Source organism: Engystomops pustulosus, chromosome 2 (genome assembly GCF_040894005.1).
Source record: "Engystomops pustulosus chromosome 2, aEngPut4.maternal, whole genome shotgun sequence".
In the NCBI taxonomy this organism is placed as follows: domain Eukaryota; kingdom Metazoa; phylum Chordata; class Amphibia; order Anura; family Leptodactylidae; genus Engystomops; species Engystomops pustulosus.
The window spans coordinates 39,005,202-39,030,500 of NC_092412.1; the positions used below are offsets into that span (position 1 = coordinate 39,005,202).

Below are 25,299 nucleotides of genomic sequence, written 5' to 3' on the forward strand. Positions count from 1 at the left end.
AGATCCAGTACCCTATTACATTTCACAGACACTGGAATTATCTGTAGAACCAGAGAGGATGATGGGAAAAAAGACACCACAACTTGTAGGGTCTGGAAAAGTCTTAGGACCACATTTATCCTAGTTCTTCATTATAACCATTACTAGAATCTGTCTGAATGTTCAAGTTCTACGGTGGCTGAGTGGGTAGCACTTCTGCCTTGCAGCGCTGGGGTCTGGGGTTTGAATCCCACCTGGGTCAACATCTGCAAAGAGTTTGTATGTTCTCTCTGTGTTTGCGTGGGTATCCTCCGGTTTCCTCCCACACTCCAAAACATACTGGTAAGTTGTTTAGATTGTGACCCCACATAGGGACAGGGACCAATTTGTCATGCTCTGTGCAGCGCTGTGTAATCTGTAGGCGCTATATAAATAAAATAATAATTATTATTATTCTAAGGGTATATATTACCCTCCATGACAGAACCTCTTTAAGAAGACCACCCCCTTATGCAGAGCAGATTTGTTGTGATATATACCATTGTACACTCCCCTTATGCTCCAGTTGTAACCCTGTGCCCAAGAAATGCCAACCTGGAAAATAAATTGCTATGGCGTCTAATGATTTACTCCTATTAACCCCCTTCCAGGCAATGTATGGAGATAGCCTGCATTTCATGTCCCTGCCTGGATGCCTGAGTACTGCGGAGAGAGTGACAGCACCCCCCAGGATGATGACAGACGGGGGATCATTTGTATAGTTGGCATTAAACAGTTCACAGATTGTTTTCACCAACCCAGAGATTCTTAGTCACAGGGGACATAAACATTATGGGGGAGATTTAGAGCAGAACTGTTTTAATTGGGCAACCAATCACAGCTCAGCTTTCATTTTCCCACAGCCATTTATAAAATTAAAGCTGAGCTCTGATTGGTTTCCACAGTTTTACCTCAGAAACTTGATGATAAATCTCCCCCTATGTCTATCATGATAGATCTTATACTACAAGGACAGTAACAGGCCTCCAATAATAATATAAGCTGCTATAGTCAAAGTAATAATCTATAGGATCTCCCTGTAGTGTTATTCAGGCTGTGCTCATATGTTAATGGCCCTATCACAAAATCTTCCAAAAATCATTGATGGGATAGGAGACTATTTTGTCCCAAAGAAATGACATCAAAATGGAAACACACTGGACCCCATTATAGACAGGCTAGAAAAGCCAAGGTCAGAAGAAATCGGGGACAAAATGAAGCACAAGCACTTATAGGGCAACCCCCTTCTTCACATTAGTGGAGGACTATAGGAGAAATAGTTTTTCACTCTTTAACTTTCTTAAGGATTTGCATAACCACACCCACTGAGTGCCTTTTTGGTGTCATTTTACCTTTAAATACTGCTCCCGTATCAACATTTATATTGCTTTGGCCTGAAGAAGGGGGTTGTCCCAGGGGTACACCATCCATTGGGCGATTTGAGACTCTTACCTCAGGCAGCAGCACCTGCAGCAAGATGGGGGGGGGGGGGGGGCAGCATCAGGGGCACAGTCATGTGCTACAAAGCAGGACGTGCCCCTTAAAAATAATTATAATTATTATTATACATTAATATTATGTATATTGATCTGCAAAGAGCTGCGAACTATTATGGTATTTTACAAATATTATAATTATATTTTTTATTACTCTTTTTTTTTTATAATGCAACATTATTTTCTTACTATTATGCATAATAATATACAAATAATTAATAAAAAATAACAAAAATAATTCTGATAATACCTATCATTTTGATTTTGAAAACTGGTTTTATAAATTTAGTAAAATATACGAAAAGTCATAGATAACATATTGGGGGGGATTTATCATTGTGTTCCAGCGTCAGATAAGTGGAGGAAAACCATTTTATGCGCCAGATTTATCACTGTGTTAATGAATCTGGTGCAGGATAAGACTGTCGGTTTCCACTTTAGACCTACTTTAAAGTGGTCTAAACTCTGTGCCACGGAACAGTTAAATAGGCCACGCCCCTCCTAGACCAAGCCACGCCCCTTTTCGAAGGCCATGCTCCCTCAGTTGGACAAGTCGGAAAATGGCTAAAAACAGGTCTAAAAAGCCTTGATAAATGTGGTGTAAGGCTTTTCACACTGGGGCACATGTATTATCGTATCTGCGCCAAAAAAAGGCAGAGATTTTAATGTTTTTTTGGTGCAGAACTGTTGCGGATCATTTATAATGAATTTGCGCCAGAAAGAACAGATGTTTCCGACTATCCCGATTCCTCCATCTTTTTTGGCGCAAGTGGGCGTGGCCTAACGTTTCCGCCTTATCCTCCACATTTATGTGTATTTTGTCAGCATTTTTAGGCGCAAATTTAGGCGCACAATAGACCAGGAAAAAGAGCAAAATTAGAGCAAAATTAAAGCGCAGTCCACGTAAGATTTTGGCGCACACTTCATTACTGTCAGCATTTTTCTGGCGCACACTTTAATACATCCGGCTGTGCTTTCTGGAGACTGATCTCCGCTGCCGACCACTGTCCTTGCATAGAACAACATGTGTAGCTTAATATAATAATACCTGCACTCGAAACGCTTTGCTGTACACATTGAACTATGCACCTGTACTTTTAATATACAACAAAGAATGAAAAAAAAAATTAAGAATTGATGGATTCCTTATAAAATATATAACATATCATATTAAGTGGTGGAACATAAATCAGCAGTTAAAGTTTAGTGACGGTAGATGTGTCCCAGTAAGAAGATCCTGGAACTCCTTTTTTTTAATAACTTTATATGCTGCAATTCTGGAAATATAAAGTTGTGCTAATTACCCTGGGGCGCTCAGGCTACATCAACCGGACGCCTTGTATTTTAATGTATGACCCCCCCCCCCATAGCCCTAACGGTCTCGCCCATCACCTGCTCCTGGGGTGGGGGTGGGGGGACCACTAGCACTAAGGAAGGTGGGGTTCCTAAATTAAAATATGATGTTCCCTGAGGCGCGCAGGTGACATAGGCTGAGCACCCCAGGGTAATAAGCATAACTCTATATTTCCATATAGACTTATAATAAAAGAAGTCTTGAGGAACAATGTTCTTCGGCAGCTTCTTTTTAAGAAACATCCAGGGGTGTAACTACAGTGGTAGCCGCCACTATGGGGCCCACAGTTACATGGGGCCACGTAATCTGACCTGAAACTAAAGAATGGAGGATGTGCACCATTATATACATACTATGCTGCACTTTGTACACCATGTATATAACATATATGTCATTTATATATTCTGTATATGTGTGTGTGTGTGTATATGTGATATGTATATGCTGTATATGTCTGTGTGTATCGTAATGTACACTCACCGGCCACTTTATTAGGTACACCATGCTAGTAACGGGTTGGACCCCCTTTTGCCTTCAGAACTGCCTCAATTCTTCGTGGCATAGATTCAACAAGGTGCTGGAAGCTCCTCAGAGATTTTGGTCCATATTGACATGATGGCATCACACAGTTGCCGCAGATTTGTCGGCTGCACATCCATGATGCGAATCTCCCGTTCCACCACATCCCAAAGATGCTCTATTGGATTGAGATCTGGTGACTGTGGAGGCCATTTGAGTACAGTGACCTCATTGTCATGTTCAAGAAACCAGTCTGAGATGATTCCAGCTTTATGACATGGCGCATTATCCTGCTGAAAGTAGCCATCAGATGTTGGGTACATTGTGGTCATAAAGGGATGGACATGGTCAGCAACAATACTCAGGTAGGCTGTGGCGTTGCAACGATGCTCAATTGGTACCAAGGGGCCCAAAGAGTGCCAAGAAAATATTCCCCACACCATGACACCACCACCACCACCTGAACCGTTGATACAAGGCAGGATGGATCCATGCTTTCATGTTGTTGACGCCAAATTCTGACCCTACCATCCGAATGTCGCAGCAGAAATCGAGACTCATCAGACCAGGGAACGTTTTTCCAATCTTCTACTGTCCAATTTCGATGAGCTTGTGCAAATTGTAGCCTCAGTTTCCTGTTCTTGGCTGAAAGGAGTGGCACCCGGTGTGGTCTTCTGCTGCTGTAGCCCATCTGCCTCAAAGTTCGACGTACTGTGCGTTCAGAGATGCTCTTCTGCCTAGCTTGGTTGTAACGGGTGGCGATTTGAGTCACTGTTGCCTTTCTATCAGCTCGAACCAGTCTGCCCATTCTCCTCTGACCTCTGGCATCAACAAGGCATTTCCGCCCACAGAACTGCCGCTCACTGGATGTTTTTTCTTTTTCGGACCATTCTCTGTAAACCCTAGAGATGGTTGTGCGTGAAAATCCCAGTAGATCAGCAGTTTCTGAAATACTCAGACCAGCCCTTCTGGCACCAACAACCATGCCACGTTCAAAGGCCTCAAATCACCTTTCTTCCCCATACTGATGCTCGGTTTGAACTGCAGGAGATTGTCTTGACCATGTCTACATGCCTAAATGCACTGAGTTGCCGCCATGTGATTGGCTGATTAGAAATTAAGTGTTAACGAGCAGTTGGACAGGTGTACCTAATAAAGTGGCCGGTGAGTGTATATATGCTGTATATGTGTATGTGTGTGTATATGTGATGTGTAAATGCTGTATATGTGTTTGTATCGCTGATGTATATGTGCTGTATATGTGATGTGTATATGCTGTATATGTATATGCAGTATATGTGTTTGTTCGGTGATGTGCATATGCTGTATATGTGTGTATAAATGTGATGTATATATGCTGTATACGTGTGTGTACCGGTGATGTGTATATGCTGTATGTGTATATGGTGTATTGTGTGTATATACTCTGGGTGAGTGTATAAATGAGTGTGTATGAGTGAAGAATTATGTGCTTATGTATATAGATATATAAATGTGTGTGTGAATACAAGTGTAATATGCAAATGACATATGTGTCTAGTTACACCCCTAGACACATCTAGTCTCAGTCCTTTAAACACTACATATAAGGATATTGATTTTATGAATATTACGGTATTTATGTTGTTATATTATCTATTACACATTGTAATTATTTTAGTCCTTTTTCTATTACTTTTATTATTATATTCTTGTAAGATTTCCAAGATGATGTATAAAGTTATTCTGTATAAAGTTAGTAAAGCTGGTGTGACAGCTGCGGGGAGGGAGGGCACGGAGCTGTCAGGGTGACGGGGAGGAGGGAGGAGGCTGCGCTGCTGGAGGAGGAGGAGGCTGCAGGAGGCTGCTGCTAGTCCTCAGTGTCTCCGCTGCACTCAGTGACAAGTGTTATGAAACTCCTCTTCTTACCATGTGAATGGATCTTTGTGGCACTGTGTGGGTGATGATGCTGGCAGGGGCACGGGATCTATCTCCTCTCTGGGCAGGACACCAGGTGCCCACATCCCGTCAGCAGCAGAAGTCGCAGCAAGTCGCATGGTAGCGGCAGGAGTCGCTGCAAGTCGCATGGTAGCGGCAGGAGTCGCTGGCACCGGATTCCAACTTGTGATAGTTTTGGAGAAGTTTCTCTTAGCAGGGCTAGTGAGTGGCCAGTAGTGGTGGCCATCATGTGGCTGGAGGCTTCCCCCCTGGCACTGCTGACAGCCGCCTCCTTCCTGCTGGCAGTGCTGGCAGCTGCCCGGGGGACGGGCGAGTATTGCCATGGCTGGACGGACGGGCAGGACGTGTGGAGAGACGGATTCCAGTGCCCGGAGAGATTTGATGGCGATGATGCCACCATCTGCTGCGGCACCTGTGTACTGCGCTACTGCTGCAACAGCGCCGAGGCCCGGCTGGATCAGGGCTTGTGTAATAACGACCGGCAGCAGGGGGCGCCAGAGCACGGCAGGACCGACAAGGATAGCCCGGACTCTGCTGCAGGTAGGACGGGGTGCTGGAGTGTCAGCTCTGCTGCCAAGCTCACCAATTACATACACAGGCTGTAGCCCCACCACATTCAATTCACATATCTTTACCATCCAAAAAAGTTTGGTAAAAGTTTAGGTACAGATTTCCCACTAATCAGATCGATCTTACAGATTGTGAAATTGGTCAGAGTTATTTACACACAAAGATATTGGGAACCGATGAAGATAATTCATTCACCTTGGCAAAACAATTTTTATGTTTTTTTCTCTGGTAAATAAGACGGATGTCTGTCAGATCGATGTCTGTCAGATCGGTCGCACATTTACACATCTAGTCAAAGCTCAGATCCACGACAAGGAACAGTATAACGATGATCGTGTAAAGGGATTGCTCAATAGCCAATGTTCATTTAAAAGGATTTCTCATTACCCCATGTTCAATTAAAGGGATTTCTCATTACCCCATGTTCATTTAAAGGGATTTTTCATTACCCCATGTTCAAGTAAAGGGATTTCTCAGTACCCCATGTTCATTTAAAGGGATTTCTCATTACCCCATGTTCATTTAAAGGGATTTCTCAGTACCCCATGTTCATTTAAAGGGATTTCTCTTTACTCCATATAAACTGAATAGTGGCAGTAGAAAATGTATTACAGTTTCCATTGGGAGATGATGAGGTATTCTCTTAAAATATATGAAATATCTGATAATATGATCATATATGAAATATATGATAAATTGAAGGACAATCCTGTTTCATCATTCATCTCCTATCATCTATCTATCTATCTATCTATCTATCTATCTATCTATCTATCTATCAATCTCCTATAATCTATCTTCTATCCTGTATCTATTCATCTATGTCTGATCTATCTATCTATCTCATATCTATATCATAGCTATCTATCTATCTTTCTATCTATCTATCTATCTATCTCATATCTATCTATCTATCTATCTATCTATCTATCTCATATCTATATCATAGCTATCTATCTATCTATCTATCTATCTATCTATCTATCTCATATCTATCTATCTATCTATCTATCTATCTATCTATCTATCTATCTCATATCTATCTATCTATCTATCTATCTATCTATCTATCAATCTCCTATAATCTATCTTCTATCCTATATCTATTAACCTATGTCTGATCTATCTATCTCATATCTATCTATCTATATATCTATCTCGTATCTATCTATCTAATGTATCTTGTATCTATCGATCTATCTCATTTGTACTGAGGTTTAGTGGGATAAGCTGCTTATATGACACAACAGGAGTAACCAAGTTTACAATCTAATAATAATTAGATTTTATGACAATGTTTATTGCCTGTTTCCTAGTTGTGATAATCCACATTATCAGACTCTAGAGAACTTGCCATCTATTCAGCATTGTTAGGGTTAATGGTTTCATTGACAGGACACTCAGTTCCTGTGATTCCAGTTGTTGGTTGTTCTCAGTGAAGGACGGATGTATATGGACAGACTGGTGGCACTTGCCTGGGCAGGAGCGGGAAGAGACCCTTTTAGGTGCCCCCCCCCCCCTTTATTCTGTATATTTTACTGTTATTCCTGGTAAAAATGTGTGAATATTATGACTGCTAAGAGTCAGTTCAGCGCACAGAATGTTTTTCAAAGGTGTCAGTGTATTCATGTTTTATACATGAGAGTGCTAGAAAACTGGCAGATTTTTCCACTTCTTAATACATAAAGCGTTTCTCTGGGGTATTCCAAGATCAATACATGAGCTGTGCGATGGAGTGTGATGACTGAGGCTGGAAGGAAGTTTGGGGACTGCGATTTGATGGAAATATTTTTTGGGTATTGAAGGAAAAGTCGTGCAGCTGCTGCCGCTGTCACTAGATGTGACTTGGACGGGGTTGCACATGGTTTTCTCCGAGCTGTTCGCAGGCAGAAAGGTGTCAGGCGCATGTTGTTTTGGAACTTTTTCGAAATGGAAGTCCTCAGCCCTGAACACAAGACTTGGGCGTCTGATCCGGCGTCTGATCATTATGAAGGAATAGGACCCTCATTAATAGTTTGAGAATTGGATCTTGATTATGGGACCAGCATTGGTTGTGAAAGATTAATTCATATATCCAAAATCCTCCTGGGTATTTTGTCGTTGACTACTACGACCCCTCAGCCATATGCTGTTTCGTTTACGTGGACCTTATACAAATGTGGTCCTGCGGTCCACACGCTCCTTTAGAAACTAGAGAGCAGACCATGGGACTCCCAAGGGCGTAGTCTAAATAACCCCATTGGTTTTCACCCTTTAACCCATGCACAGGAACTGGACATTACTTTGATAACATCTCATGGCCTTTACCCATTGGAGTCGTCTCAGTTTAGGTGACAGCTGGGTCTTGGGTGGGTCTAAAGAAAGCACCAGGTGGTCTGGCAAAGGAGATATAGGAGACACAGCAACTGTGTGGTTGGCTGCAACAAAATGGACCATGCACTGGCCTGATTTCAAGAACAAAAGGGACTCCTTGAATCATATATCACAATGATGATCGGAGTCCCTTCTATAAAATATGATTTGATGGACATGACCACTTTGAACATTGAGAACATTGGTTCTTTACAAATCACTGTCATTAAAAAAATGAATGGGTAAAAGTGGCTTCAACTCTGGTGGACTTGACATTTGTGTACATATGAGCCTATTATTTGTCTTAAAATTAGGTTTAGCTATTATAACATTAATATAATATAATATTATAATATAAAATATAATATTATAATATAATATAATAAAAACTCATAGATTGCAAGTCATAAAAACAATGCTGACATAAGTATGTCTAATAACATGCGATTTAGGCTGAAGCTACTAGTTTGGAACTTCTGGTGGACTTCTGTCTTACGTCTAAGTGGAGCAGGCAGATTTATGTATCGGGGTATGTTCACCTATGTTTAATGATTTGGAGAAACCACCTCAGATGGGAACACTGGATGACGTCTATCCAGGTCAGACAACACCCCAGAACAAGTCTTGTGATCCAGCATAACCCTGGTGGAGGAAAACTATGATGGATCACTCGACACATGTAAAAGCATCCCTAACTTATACATTTTGCTTTCACCCACCTGCTGTATGGCTGTTTGGTATTCAGTTATGAAACAATGGAATTTTTGGACAAAAAAAAAGAACTTTTCCATCTAATGGTGGCATTTGTTAGCCAAATATATCTGCCTTGTATATTTGCAGACTCTCTGGAACCTCGTCTTTGGTTTGGTATAATCTTGGTATTTACTATGGAAAACAATTAGTTGGTTTCCTAGCGACTAATGTGTTGTCTTAACAATCAATAACACGACTGATAAGACATGATGATTCCTGGACATGTTGGACTTGAAAGCCCCAGATAAGAAAGATGACAGATGACTTGGAGATCCTAGTGAAGCCTCCTCCAGGTAGAAGTTGTGGAGATGAGTTATAGACATGTTAAACATTGCACATCCACATTTCCTTCTGTCAATCCCAAGACATCAAGTAATGGAAAGATACGTGATAATGGAATTTGGGTGTTTCGTCTTTCTATTGACCTCTGATCCGAGATACAATTCATACTACTGGATGTTCTAAAACCAGTGCATAAAGGCTATTAGAGGCATCCAGTGATGAGATGTAGAACATTTTATTAGTTCAAATCTTTATTATTTTGTTCCAATGCAATATATATGACTATGCGGGTCCAACAACTGGCACTCTTACTGGTGTCCATGATAAGCCTAGGCCCATGAATAGAAAGGCAGGACATCAGGAGATGTTTACTGACAAGGGAAACCAAAAATGGGCTCACATTCACCAACATGAATACATTTTACTTAAAATTGAATTTTTACGTAGAAAACAGTTATATCAATGTACAGGTATAATGCACACAGTGAGGTCACAGAACAGGGACAATACACACAGTGATGTCACAGTAGAGAGATAACACAGACAGTGATGTCACGGTACAGGGATAATACACACAGTGATGTCACAGTACAGGGATAATACACACAGTGATGTCACAGTACAGGGATAATTCACACAGTGATGTCATAGTACAGGGATAATACACACAGTGATGTCACAGTACAGGGATAATACACACAGTGATGTCATAGTATAGACATAATACACATAGTGATGTCACAGTACAGGGATAATACACACAGTGATGGCACAGTACAGGGATAATACACACAGTGATGGCACAGTACAGGGATAATACACACAGTGATGTCACAGTACAGGAATAATACACACAGTGATGTCACAGTACAGAGATAATACACACAGTGATGTCACAGTACAGGAATAATACACACAGTGATGTGACAGTACAGGATAATGCACACAGTGATATCACAGTACAGGGATCATACACACAGTGATGTGACAATACAGAGATAATACACACAGTGATGTGACAATACAGAGATAATACACACAGTGATGTCACAGTACAGGGATTATACACACAGTAATGTCACAGTACAGGGGTAATACACACAGTGATGCCACAGTAAAATCTGCTCAGTAATGCTACAGTACAGTAATTATAATAACAATAGTGGTATCACTACATGAATAATATGTACCATGATATCATAACTTAGGAATAATGCACACATAATTAGAGGTATAATTAAAATAGTAAAACCAAGTTCTATTTCGATTTCTATGCATCAAAATCTGATTACACAGGTCTTCGGAGTAGAGGTTCCTTGATATAATATCAGGACACTGTACGCCCATTTATTGGCCCCAAGCGACTTGTGCTGCTTAGGCTAAACGGATTTTAACACCCACTAGTGGCTTCTGTTTGCCGCCCATGCACCTTCCTCAATCTCAAAGGCTACAAATGGCTGTTAGAAAAATCAACACTACAAGCGGGAGAATTTAAGGAATGTGTTTGATGAATTGCTGGGATTATGACAGTATTAGCCCGGCACAGCAATTATCATACTGCCAGGCAGCAATGTAAGGGCTTTCTCCTTTGTCCTAACCTCCAAGGTGATGAAGCCCTCGTAGATGCGGTGGAACGAGAGGATTATCATAATAATGAGTGCGCCAATCATTCCGAGCAATCGTCCTCTTCCTGACTTTCCTGAATTACATCTCCAATTAGGTCACTCATATAATATCCATAGTCACTAATTAGCAATTACCACTAAACAACTTGTTAATTATGGTATTCATTTTGCGAGAAAGGACATCAGTGCCGGGTAATTTGCAGCAATGCAGTAAGTCATATGACAAACTGGCGGAGGTTATAGCAAAAATCTACCCTATGCCAGCGCTGGTCTTGATACATCGGCCCAGTTGTTTACAATTGTCCAGTGACATTTGACCCTAGAAGATGTTATCTCCTCCAGTCCTTCTAGAGACTTCTAGAATTGGGTCGCCTCAGTTGGAGGGTTAAGAGGTTTTCGAGGACGTGTACAGTGAAGAGTAGTAGAGCATTTCCTAAAGATCTTTGTAGGCAACAACATAAAAAAGTCTAAAACATTTTTGGCTAGGCTCTTCCAGAACCTTGACCCTGCCCTTAGAGTAAGGCCTGTCAGAAAATTGAGAATTATTCAAGGCTAGATTAGGCTCCTCCCCCGCCCAATGTAAAATGTCATTTCAAAACCGAAAAAGTTGCTCGACTGAATTTCACGTGAGGCTTTTGTGCAGAACATTGAAGAAGAACACCTGCTCCTACCAAAGATCAGCCAAACATGTGGTCCTCAGCTGGAAGAACGCTTGTCACACCTACATAGTTCTAGTAGAAGAGCGAGAAGACTCCCATGTGGGACCTCCGCGCGGTCATCACACTAACACCACACACTTTTATGGGATAAATACTTTCAGCATTTTATTGTTTATTCAGATCTCAGAAACTATTAAATCTTTTCCCGAGGAACGACCTGGAGAAGAATAACTTTTGGGATTTTATGGCTAATTGTAACGTAAAGCTTGATATCTGCTCTGCTATGGGAGTAGCCCATATCTATGGATTATAAGATAATAGAAAATCATCTATTCTTGTATCAACGTGGTGGACGAAAACTATGGAGATGTCTACATTGAAGTCTATGGGTTTTTCCTCTGCTTCTACGTCATTTAGATACCTACACAGATGCGGAGGTATAACCAATGGACAGTACCTTAAGTTAAATGAAGACAAGGTAAATAGGATAAGGTCATCACGTTCTCCAGATATTCTTCTGTGCGATGTATATCTGGAGAACGTGGTGACCTTATCCTATTTACCTTGTCTTCATTTAACTTAAGGTACTGTCCATTGGTTATACCTCCGCATCTGTGTAGGTATCTAAATGACGTAGAAGCAGAGGAAAAACCCATAGACTTCTTTGACTACAAGGAATATTGGACCGCCATTCCTTTCCCTTTCCTCTTTGCGCCGTTATTTAGTAGGCAATTGTGTTGAATCCCTTTTCCAATTACTGTTAAGATGTCTACATTACCTATTGTCATATACACTCTTAGACCAGTTTAAGATTGGGAACCAACTTCAATCTGTCCCACAAGGCTCCTTGAGAACACTGTGGCCACCAAGTTTCTTATGTATATTAGTATCCTATGTTTCAAGATATTGCAGCTTCCCTTAACGAGACTTTTTACAATCATTGTATTTTATAAAATTAATGCTTTATCCCAATATATCTATCTATCTATCTATCTAATATCTATCTCATATCTATCTATCTAATATCTATCTCATATCTATCTATCTAAAAAATAGAAAAAAAGCAGCACTCCAAACGATAAGATCAGGAAAACGTTGTCTTTTTTTTCATGTGCAACAGCGACGTTTCGGCTCGCTTTGAGCCTTTCTCAAGGCGCTGCCCGGACTTTCCATATCTATCTATCTATCTATCTATCTATCTATCTATCTATCTATCTATCTATCTAGAAATGAAAAACGGCAGCACTCCATATAGTGAAAAATAAACGTGGTTTTTATTCCACCTCGTGCAACGTTTCGGCTGTATCCCAGCCTTTGTCAAGCCCAAAGGCTGGGATACAGCCGAAACGTCGCACGAGGTGGAATAAAAACCACGTTTATTTTTCACTATATGGAGTGCTGCCGTTTTTCATTTCTATATTTCATGGACTCTGCATGGTGAGAATGCAGGATAGCACCCATAGACCAATTTTTTCAAGAGACTGTGCTGGTATTTTTTCTGTCTGTCTGTCTGTCTGTCTGTCTGTCTGTCATCTCCTATCTATTTGTCCATTTTCTTCTCTATTATTTAGACCTCACTCATGTTCCTACAGATATTTCTTGGACAGTAAGGAGTTATGGAAGTGATTTGAGTATAAGCCTGTTATTCGATCCACATCCCAAACTGCGTATTAGAGGGATTAAAATGCATGGTGTGATATTAAATATCAATATGTAGCGCCTGATTCCATATGCAGAGGGAAGCTGAAGCCTGGATAATTCTGTAGGAGAAATCCCTGTGCTGTCAGATAACATTAGGAGATGAGGGCTTCCAGACTATAAGCAGGGACCATAGTATATACATAGTCTCTCAAGCTGTTGTATAACTACAACTCCTAGCATATTCTGTCAGCTATGGGATGTAGTCCTCTGCTGCAGACCCCTATATAGTAGTATATTGCATGTGCCTCACACTGAACTATCACAACCTATGCAATGCTGACTGTCATCAATCTGTGGTTTTTGGGCTATGGAGAAGCTACAGATGCTGGGAGTTGTACTCCTAATAAGTTGCAGACCTATAGTAGGATTTTCTCAGTAGCCATTTACACATTTATGCACAATTGGAAACATTCTGCTTCCCGTTATTTGATTCATTACTTTTCCTGTGGCGACGTCTAATGAAAAAAATGGTTCAATAAGTGAAATGATCCCACCTGTCTAATGCGCGGAATCCCCTAATCCCCTAATTACAGCCTCTGGTTCCTCAGGCTCCATTTCAAGGGTTTACACAATTAGTTGTATATAAGGGGGGATATGATTGCTTGGCCAAGACAACAACATTGATTGCCATGCGGTGCTAACTCCACTGATCTATTTGGTATGGGAAGATAAAGGGGGGGGGGGCAGAATAATTTATATTTGGTTTCATCATAATTTTTTTTATCTCGTAACAACTACCTCTTCATGTTATAAAAGAAGGTGTACCCTTGGAACTTTGGTTCTCCCCTGAAATATTCCTGTATGGAATCTCCATAATCTCCATAAAGGCAAAGTATTGGACAGATATCATCAAGAATATTTACATCCACTGTTTTCTAGCCAACCCTTGTTGGGCTCCAACCTATTATATACTATGTATAATACTGGTGTCAGATCCTTAATATGACTGCATCCACCACACTCCATTAGATATATTCTGCTAGTGATGATGACTGACATGTGGTTATATAGAATTACACTTAGTGGTTAGTTCATTATTTATGTATTCAATTATTTATTTCCTATGGCTTCTATAGTGCAGTCATGCAGACACAGGTTACATTCACATAAGTGACAAGTGACATGTCTTCTGCTTGGGTCCTGGTGGGAAGAGAAGTGGACATTGCCAGCAGATATTGAGTGAATGATATTACTAACGTAGTCTTTGGATTACATTACCTTAAAGGAAATCTACCATCAAAATCCATCATGATAAACCAGGGACACTTACCCATAGATCCAGGCACCGTTACTGTGGTGATCTTCTTATATTTGTTATCCATGGCCTCCTTCTAAAATTAAACTTTTAAAATGATGCTAATAAGCTTGAAGGATTACCCTAGCCCAGTGGTGGCAAACCTATGGCACGGGTGCCCGAGGTGGCACTCAGAGCCCTCTATATGGGCACCCTTGCCATCACCCCAGGGTAGAGTTTGCCAGACAGGACTCAAGGCCACTTGCAGTCCCAGGCAGCCCAGGACCCTGGACGGAAGCCACAATGATAATCCAAACTTCTTCTCCTTCTTTCTACTGTATTAGTGTTCTCAGGTGCCTATACAATTTATACCTGTGACAGAGCAGGGAGGAATAAGTTACTGCTTAAATTGTCGCATTGGCACTTTGCGAAAAATATGTGGGTTTTGGTTGTAGTTTGGGCACTCGGTGCCTAAAAGGTTTGCCATCACTGCCCTAGCCCATCTGTGATCTGGCTTTACAGGCGTTCACAATGTCTCACCCTTCCCCCCTGCTCCCTCAGCACTGAAGATGCAGTAGGCAGTGCTCACTCCACTGAGTGAGCAGGGGAAGGGTGCGATAGTGTACGAGCTGTAAAGCCATATCACAGAGGGGCTACGACACCCCTTCTGGGTCACTAGCATAATAATAGGGTAATTTTATTTATCTTTGTGATTGGTCTCCTTAATATTGGGAGTATTTTTGCCCAGTCCTAATGAGAGAAGTAGTCACCAAGTTGATTTGGAAACAGCGGTAAACTTTGTGATGGTTAATTTTTTTGGCTCTTATCTTCTCACTCTCCTTTTTCCTTCTAGTTCCCATCTACGTGCCATTCCTGATTGTCGGATCAGTATTTGTGGCGTTCATCATCTTGGGTTCTTTGGTTGCTATCTGTTGTTGTCGTTGTCTGAGGCCAAAACAGGAACCCCAGCAGAGCCGAGCTCCGGGAAGCAACCGCCTTATGGAAACTATCCCCATGATATCCAGCGCCAGCACCTCTCGTGGATCTTCTTCTCGGCAGTCCAGCACAGCCACCAGCTCCAGCTCAAGTGCCAACTCAGGAGCGAGGGCTCCTCCAACTAGATCCCAAACCAACTGCTGCCTGCCAGAAGGAGCCATGAATAACGTGTATGTGAACATGCCCACCAATTATTCAGTGTTAAACTGTCAACAAGCCACCCAGATGGTCCCGCACCAAGGACAATATCTCCACCCTCAGTTTGTGGGATACGCCGTACCTCATGACTCTGTCCCCATGACCCCAGTACCACCTTTTTTAGATGGACTCCAAGGTGGATACAGACAAATGCAATCCCCGTACCCTCACAGTAACCCTGAACAGATGATGTACCCAGCAGTGACTGTTTAAGAGGAGCCAAACATTGCCGAATCTTGGCGGTAATGGACTCTAGCGGACATATTGCATTTTACAGGGCTTACAGACTACTTAAAATGGAGGAGGGACATTGGATAACATTATTGTAAAATGCATGATGGTGGCAAAAGTTTTTTTTTTTTTTTTTTTAACAATTGTGCATATGCTTTTTATTTTATTATTTGAGGGGGAGGGGAAATGTATAACTTTCTATTTGCCTGAGCCAATAACCTGCTCTCTGCTGACTGTCGCTACGGTCATTCAGCAGAGAGCAGGTTTCTCGTATATTTTGGTATAACAGGTAGAGGGATAATTTGTTTTCTTCCTTTGAAGTGTATAAAATATGGTGAAAATAACATGTTTATATTTAATACAAAAAAAAAGACAATCATTCAGACAATCACACGTGAAGGCGGTGCAATGACCCCATGTCAGGCCTGAATAAAAGAAAGACAGAAATGCAATGATTCTTATTCTTAAGGGTTAAAATCGGAAGTTTTGACTTGACAATAATTATATATCTGATGTGTTGTTTTCCTCAAAGGGATTCTGTAACATTGGGAAACTTCCAAAGTTAAAAGTTATTGGGATGTGCATTCACATTTGGGTACGGTTACCATATAGGGAGGTGCAATCACACTCGGGTATGGTTACCGTATTGGGAGGTCCACTTAAATTCGGGTATGGTTACCATATAATAATAATTCCTTTATTTATATAGCGCCTACAGATTCCGCAGCGCTGCACAAAGCTTGCCAAATATAAGGGGGATTCACATTTTGGTATGGTTACCATATAGGGAGGTGCACTCACATTTGGGAATGGTTACCACATAGGGAGGTCCAACCAAATTCGGGTATGGTTACCATATAAGGAGGATTCACATTTGGGTACGGTTACCGTATAGGGAGATACATTCACATTCGGCTATGGTTACCATAAAGGGGAGGTGCATTTAAATTCGGTTATGGTTACTGTAAAGGGAGGTGCATTCACATTTGGGTGTGAATACCGTAAAGGGTGGTGGATTCACATTCGGGTATGAATACCTTATAGGGAGGTGCATTTACATTTGGTTATGGTTACTGTATAGGGAGGTGCATTTGCATTCGGTTATGGTTACTGTATAGGGAGGTGCATTTACATTTGGTTATGGTTACTGTATAGCGAGGTGCATTTGAATGGTGCATGTGCCATTAGATGTGGTAGGGCCCGGTTCCAAATTTAGCATTGGTCCCAAGAAGCTTTCATTTGAAAAGCATATATATTGTAGAATGGCCTGTACCAATTTTGTCCACTTCAAGTCTAGGCTTCCATGGTGCAACTGACCAAAATGACCAACCTTGCCTTTATCTAAATATGTCACCACTGGAGAACATACACAGCCGCCCCCCTCATCCTAATGTAGCCGCTGGGATTTCATCCATATAAGGAAGATGGTTCACGTTGTAGGTGACCCCATAGTCACATACTTTATTACCATAAAAATAGGCCCTACTGTGACAAATTCTCTTATGTACCAGGTATTACAGTGAATGCAGCTTACTAGGATAATGTTATTATTCCTGAGAATTTTACTTGCCAATAAGGAAATTAGCTCTAAGTTATCCAGAAGGTATTTTCCACCATATTGCTTTTTGATAATGATCACACAGATGGGCAGATGTCTTATCATGGGCATGTACTCATCCTCAGGTATTATATATGGTAAATGAAAGGGAATGGTGGGGTCTGTCCAATAGCGGATTATAATGTGGGTGGTTTGGATTGCATCCCGGGGGCATAGCCACCAACACCACCCAACAAGTTTGAGCAAACTAATTTGACCTGGATAAGAAAGTTTTTCTGTGGGTTGTGAATCACTGCAGACTTTCCAGTAGATATTATAAACAGGGTCCTCCAACCTGGATATCCTCATGCATGTGTGCCGGCTCTCCAGAAGCTTTCTAGGACCTTTGAATGTTCTCCAGTGGTCCTTAACTGGAGAAAAATAGGGAGGACCACCTCTCTTTCCCCAAGTAGCTTGGTTCAGGTACTGTACTCTAGTAAATGTAAAACCTTAAAATAAAATTGGCCTTGTTTTTATATAACCCATAGTAATTTTAATCATCCCCAAAGTTTACTACAGAGTTGAGTCTTTGAATCACTAAAAGGGCCCATTATTATCTACATCTCCCTGATATTGCCCAGACCAAGTGTAACCATCATACTGCACATGCCCACCTTATTAAATGGATAGGAGGCATCCTAATGTAAATGGTGCCCCCCCCCGCGGACATAGCACTCTTGTCAGAGTATGAATGTAATGTCCGGGTAGACATTATACTACAGTAGTTCAGTATTTGAAAGTTTCAACCAAAAAAAACACATATTTTAAATTTTATCTTAAAATCTCTAGATTTTTATAAGATTCTATATTGGCCGCAAAGATAATGATAACAATTTCAAATTACAAATTTTCTTGGACTTTCAACCAAGAATTTAAAACAATTCTACACATTGCATTCACCAAACCAAATGTTAACTAAACATTCAGGATTGGTACAGTCATAAATCAGGCGGTCCTATAGGACATAGATGTGGGAGGGTCATGTACTTAGTATCAAAGAATGGGATTGGATGAATACTTTCCTTGTTTAGGTCCTGTCCGGGGCCCAGAGCTGCTGGGGGCCCATATAAGGCTGTAGATAAGGAATCCATGGGGCTGAGGGGAACTGTATATAATAAATCCATAGGGGGTGAGGGGGGCTTTATATAAAATGTCCATGAATGGGCTGTTTGGGATGATAAACTAGGGAATATTTTTCGGAACAGGAGACTGTTTTAGCTTCTGAATTTGTAATGCTGCCGCGTGAGATTACTGTAAAGGGGCCCACTTAGGCTCAATCCCCCTGGGGCCTACCTAAACCTGGAGCCGATCCTGAGCTATTATAATGTCACCACGTGAGTCCTAAATCGGTTCTATAGCAAATCATCTTTAACATAGCAAATCCTTTATGATGTAAGTGTCGTGACTCCGCCTTCCATGATCCAGCCTGATTAGGACAAGTTTTGTTCTGAACATTGCCAATCCCGGATGATGGTTTCATACACCTTGTGCACATTATGGAACAATACATAGAGATGTCCATCGGTCTCTATTGGTGCATGTGTTGTCTAGTTGGTTGTTGACTTAATACCAAAAAGCAGCCCTTACCTTTGAGGCTTATCAACATTTACACATGGGGTCCTACATGTAATTCAGATATATAATATATATATATGAGTTATTTATAAATATGAGTATGGTTGGTCATACTTAGAACCACTATTGGATCACTTACTGTAGACCTTATGGAATCAATTGACCACTTATGAAGCAAATGTCATCTTTCTTGTAACCACCAATCTTCTTGACATCAATATAAAATCCAAAAGTTGTTTGACAGCAGAAAATTTCCAGGAATATTAATAGCTCTTGGGATTTTCCCCTTAGCTGTATAGTGAAGGGATCCTTTTAGGCTGATAAATGCTGGTCTGTGTCCACATACTGTAAGTGTATGTTGACATGACTTATGTTCCTCAATATTTGGGTGTGTATTTCTTCATGAAGTCCACTTCACATGACTCCAATGGGAAATATGCTTTGCCATTTATGTGGGGCAGATATGTCTACCATGAATTTGATAGCGAGGAAAGAAGGGGACAGATCCAGGTTCCGCACCTACATCTTATCCAAGGTACTATTGAGTGTTACACTGGTAAAATCTACACTGAGAAATCTACCCTATGAACATGTCCTAGCCAATAGTAGGGGTTACTTGTTTCATATCAATGGCGGAGATCTTAGTTGCACAACTTTTCGTGTGCAACCTAGTCCATCAGGACAGATTACCTTCAAGACAGATCTTCTGAGCCACCAGTGAAAAGGGTGGTCCCTAGTGCAAACAGGCCCCCTATAATGTAATCAATATAGTTAGTCCCTTTATGTGGAAAAGAGACATCTTATGGGCCCATTACCACTTGTCTGTACCTCCTACAATCGAGATATTAGATTCTTCTAATTTTGGCTATGCCCAAAGGCTCAAATAACTTACACAAGGGAACGGCATAAGGGATGGGATTTATGAGTATCCCCTGATTGACACATTTTCACATTCATTCAGTGGGAACACATATAAGTCATTATTCTAAGGGCATCTGTAAATTGGCAAGTTTTCTATCCTCTTGTTGCATTCCCTTTATACCTATACATACTATGGATTTTTTTGGTGTACAATATAACTGTGCCAAGTTGATAATAATACATTGTAACCATGCCAATGCATTACTTTAAAAAAAAAGGAAATTAGTTCCTTTTGAAAGTGAGCTAATTTGCATAGCCCCTCCCCCGAGGAGCAATCTATGACTTTAAAGACTCATTAAGATTTCATGGCGCTTTCCCTAACAGTAGCCATCCAGATCCCAGAAAATTTGAGTCAATGTAAGTAGAATGTTAACCAAAAATGTATCAAAATGTATATTTGTATAAGTGACAAGTTTTAATTGACTTGTAGGTCCTGGGTGTCTGTAAGTTTAGGCTGCCCATTTTATCTTCGTAAAACGTATCCATTGCACAAACCTGCTAGGGGTGAGCTTCTCTGATTCATCTCGGTCAGGGATCAATCCTTTGTATATTGTAGAATACAAAAAAGATCACTTAAATTTGTAAAACAAATGAACAAAATATTTTCCATTTATAGGGGTGATAAATGAATTGAAATACACAAACTACGATATGTGATGTTTTGCACAATTTCTATGTGTAATGTAAAAAAATTTTCATCTTTTTTTGAAAGAGCTCTAAACTTAAAGTGTTTCTTAAGGTGAAGTAAATTCTCAATTCTCAAATAAATGTTTTATGGTGTAATATGCATTCTGCAGATATTATTATTGGATTTACTTTATTTCCCGATCCAGCAGCATTATAGAGTGGTGAATCTGGGCATCAAGTGTTTAATTTCTCTGCAGCACCACCGCAGGCCAAATGAGGCATTACACATGAAAATCCATAGACAGCTGTGTAATTCACAAATGCATCCGGTCCTACGGAAGGAAACCCTTACACAATGGGGGTAATTTATCATTAGACCAGCTCCTTGTAACAGTGCTATGTCTATTTTCGGAGCTCTGCTACCCAAGATATTCATTAAAGTGGCTTTGGCCCTTTAATAAATATTTGTTTGCTGCAATTGCTGTGTGGGATTTTTTTTTTTTCAAAAAGTTCTTAAAAAAAGCCTTAAAATCCATAAAAAGTCCACGCACAGACGCTAGCAGGGGACTGGAGTAACTGTGAGACTTTTTACGGGACTTTTTGGAAAAGTCCCAAGTCTTGAATATGGCTTTGCACGCCGTTGCAGTAGTTCTATGTTTACACCAGATTAATGAAGAGGTGGAAATAGCCCTTTGAGACTTTTTAGCTGTGAAAATTCCCAAAAAAACTCCATGTGCCATTTTTGAGACTTTTTTTAAACCAAAAAAGCCCAGCAAACCCAATGATAAATAACGCCCAATGTGTAAATGTTGGAAGAAAGAGGTTTACCGGTACCTTTTTGTGTTTGTGAATGCCAAAACCATAGAGACTGTCACGTAAGATCTACTACTTTAGGCAGAGCTGGCAGGACGACTGTGATTCTAATAAGAGGCTTTTTGTGTGGCGTTGACGTGACTGAACAAATATCCTGATTATGGAAACATTTCCAACATCTTCCAAGATCATTTTCCCACCATGAAGAGACTTTTGTATGAGATATGGAAGTCAATTTGAGGTCAATTACCCTACATTGTTATATCCAATGGATCAGTTTCTTTTAAATGGATCATAAATTTTGGTTGCAAATGATCCTAATGTTAAAAGCATAACCCTGACTGGCCAGGAGTATAAGACAGCAACCTGAACCTCTGCAACAAACTTTCTGTTTTTACTCTTTATTTAAGGCAAACCAGCAATGCCATTTTTAGTTTGTGACAGGTCCCTATAGATTATGCTGATTTTAAATTTTACTTGACTCCCTGCCAGCAGCGTGTGGTGAGTCCCGGGGGAAGGGGGGACCTGCCGCAGCCTGTGTGTGCCTGTGTCTCAGTCTCCTCATGCATTCTTCCTCTCCTCCACAATCATCCAGCTCCCTCCCCACTTGAAGAGGCAGGGGAGGGAGGGGGGAAGGTCTACAGGAAAGGAAGAATGTATAAGGAGACACACACACAGGTTGCTCCCCGTCCCCCGGGACTCACCACACTCTGCTGGCAAAGAGAATGGAAACAACCTTTAACCCCTTAAGGACGCAGCCTGTTTGCAGGTTAAGGCTCGCAACTTTTTTTTGAAATTTGACCTGCGTCTCTTTATATGGTTATAACTTTTGAACACTGTTACTTATCAAAGCGATTCTGAGATTGTTTTTTCCCCACATGTTGTACTTCATTTTAGTGGTAAATTTTGGCTGATACGTTTTGCGTTTATTTACAAAAAAAAGAAAAAAATTATGAATTTTTAGAAAAATTTGCCATTTTCGAAATTCAAAATCACCGCGTTTTCAGGCAGATAAATTTACCACCTAAATAACTTGCAGAATAACATTTCCCATTTGTCTACTTTACATTTTCATAATTTTTGAAATGTTTGGATAATTTATTTTGACGTCACGCGGCCTACAAATCGAATAGCGATTTTCCGTATTTTCGGAATTGACTATTTTGGGGATAAATACTGTTTGAAATCAAATTTTACATATTTAGCAACAAAACCCACCATATAACCAACCCATTTTCAAATCTGCACCCCTCAAACTATCAGAAACAGCATTTACAAAGATTGTTAACCCCTTGAGATCTTCATAGTAATTGAATCAAAATGGCGGTGAAATTTAGAATGGTCAAATTTTGTTGGTTATACCCTCATCTAGCCCTAAAATTTACACATTTCCAAAAGATAAAAAGAGAAAACTCACCATATAATTTGTTCTACAATTTCTCCTGAGTGCAGAGACCCCCCACATGTGGACATTACTTGTGTTATGGGGGCACAGCAAGGCGCAGAAGGGAAGGAGCACCCTGCAGCTGCCAGGATTTTAGTTTTCTGGTTGCCCCGTTTTGAAGGCTATAACATTTTCGCTTTTCCGTTATTTGGGCCATGTGACGGCATTTTTTTTGTGGGACGAGATGCTTTTTCCAGTGTTACCATTTTGGTGTTGGTATCACCTATTGTTGAAAATTTTGGAACTTTTTTTGAGGTCATGAGTAGAAAAGCATCAATTCTGTACTGGATTTTTTACTTTTTTTTTTTTGTGTTCACCGTATAGCCTAATAATCCTGTTATCTTTATTCTATGGGTCGATACGATTACGGGGATACCAGACATGAATATTTTTTCTTATGTTTTACTAAATTTGCCAAATAAAACCCTAATGTGGGGAAAAATCTATCATTTTTGCATCGCCGTCTTCCAAGTGGCATAACATTGTTACGTTTTTGGCTACAGAGCTGGTTGATGGCTTGTTTTTTGCGGGACATGTTGTTCTTTGCAACAATATCATTCTGGAGTACATATGTTTTGTTGATCACTTTTTATTGCATTTTTAGTGGGATATAATAGGTAAAAATCATAATTTTTGGCGGGTTTTTAACGTTTTTTTTTACGGCGTTCATCATATGGGTTCAATAGTTATTTAGTTTTATTCTATGGATTGTTACAGACGCTGTGATACTATATATGTGGGGTTTGTGTTATGATTTAGACTTTTTTGAGTGTTATATGTCTCTTTATATGTTTTGGGGCTTATGGGCATTTTTAGTGATTTATAAAGTAATTTTTTATTGAAAAACATTTTTTTTACATTTTTTTACATGATCCACCATGGGATATGAACAAGCAATCATCTGATTGCTTGTTCTTGATAATACTCTGCAATACTAATGTATTGCAGGGTATTATCAGTGCCATATGCAAAAAACGAAAAAAGGGGGAGAATGCTTATGCTCACCCACTTGGATGCATGTGGAAGGTAGGTCCGTGCTGGATAGAAGATGGAATGCGCTTGGTCTAGGTCCAAGGTAAATAACAGGAAAATGCGAGGAAGAAAATCCACTTCATCCGCACCGGTGTGAGGTTAAAAAGTATTCACTTCAATTTATTCAAAACATCAAAAAAGTTAAAACCGTACAACAACACAAAAAAAAAAGCATGAGATGACGCGTTTCGGACAAAACACGGTATTAGTCCTTAATCATATCTAACAAAGCATGATCGTGAAGTTTTATTTAAGGAAAGAAAAGGGGAGGAAACCGGAAAAGAAACAATCCAAGTAAAAAGAAACAGCTGTGTGCTGGAGGAAGAGGAGGATCAGAGTGTCTGACGTAAGAAACCAGAAGTCATGTGATATGAAAGCACATGATACAACGAAAACGCCCTTTAAAGAGCATGTAGCATTGTGGTAGCCCGGCAACCACAGTAGCAATGTACGTCATGGAAGAAAAAACCATAAGGCATCAAGGTAGCCCGGCGATCATGGACTAAGCGTCCAATGCATGTGGTGTGGATGTAGTGAATGGAAAAAGTATGTAATAAAATATGATATAAAGGGCTGCAATGAATATGTGAACTGATTGACAATGCAAAGAGGGATACTGTAAATGAACAACTCAGTATATGTACATGAGATCATTTTTAAGGTTCATGCCCTTCGGGAATCTAGTGTCCAGGCGCATAATCCAATATGCCTCGCGTAAGTGCAAGCGTTTCTCACGATTACCACCTCTTTTGTTTTGAGAAATATGTTCAATGGCTGAGACACTCATATAGCGTACTGAACCGCTGTGTGTGTCCCGAAAATGTTGAGAAATGCCAGAGACGTTGCGTATACTGTTGATGTTGGTGTTGGCCCCACTAATATGTTCAGAAATACGAGTTTTTAATTTACGGGTGGTGCAACGAACATATTGTATATTGCACATTGTACAAGTGATGAGATAAATGACAAATGTAGATTCACAATTAAGGTAAGTGTGAATAGAAAAGGTAAGGTTATTGACACATGATGTGAAATTGGTGGTCTTGCACATGTGTTGACAGACATTACATCTGTTGCCCCCGCAGCAGACATTGCCTTTGTAGGAGAGCCAACTGGAATTAGTATTCATTCTATGAAAGAGATTGGGAGAGAGAATGCCACCCAAAGTAGGTGCCTTGGTGGATACACATTGTATGCCATTCTGTAGAATGGTAGCTAGTGTGGTGTCACGATTGAGAATAGGCAAATATTTTTTAATGATGTGAGAAATTTTCACAAAATCTGTACTGTATTGTGTAGTAAAAGTGAGCCTATTGTGATTGACTCTAGACTCTTTATGGCGTGTATGAGAAAGGTAGTGTGCT

At 40.4% G+C, this 25,299-nt stretch overlaps 1 protein-coding gene across 1 annotated transcript; it reads left to right on the forward strand.

Annotated features, from left to right (window-relative positions):
* The first annotated feature begins 5,210 nt into the window (after window positions 1–5,210).
* On the forward strand, window positions 5,211–20,806 carry SHISA2 (shisa family member 2). Its single transcript, XM_072134325.1, has 2 exons — window positions 5,211–5,865; window positions 15,355–20,806. The coding sequence occupies exons 1-2, from the start codon at window positions 5,553–5,555 to the stop codon at window positions 15,906–15,908; spliced, it is 867 nt and encodes a 288-aa protein (XP_071990426.1). The 5' UTR covers window positions 5,211–5,552; the 3' UTR covers window positions 15,909–20,806.
* The last annotated feature ends 4,493 nt before the right edge of the window (window positions 20,807–25,299 follow it).

What these genes read in the sequence shown, in the direction of transcription:
- SHISA2 (XM_072134325.1), top strand. Translation starts at nt 5,553, where the DNA reads ATGTGGCTGGAGGCTTCCCCCCTGGCACTGCTGACAGCCGCCTCCTTC. An exon ending in TAGCCCGGACTCTGCTGCAG is followed by an intron (nt 5,866 to 15,354) that starts GTAGGACGGGGT and finishes TTTTCCTTCTAG; the next exon opens with TTCCCATCTACGTGCCATTC.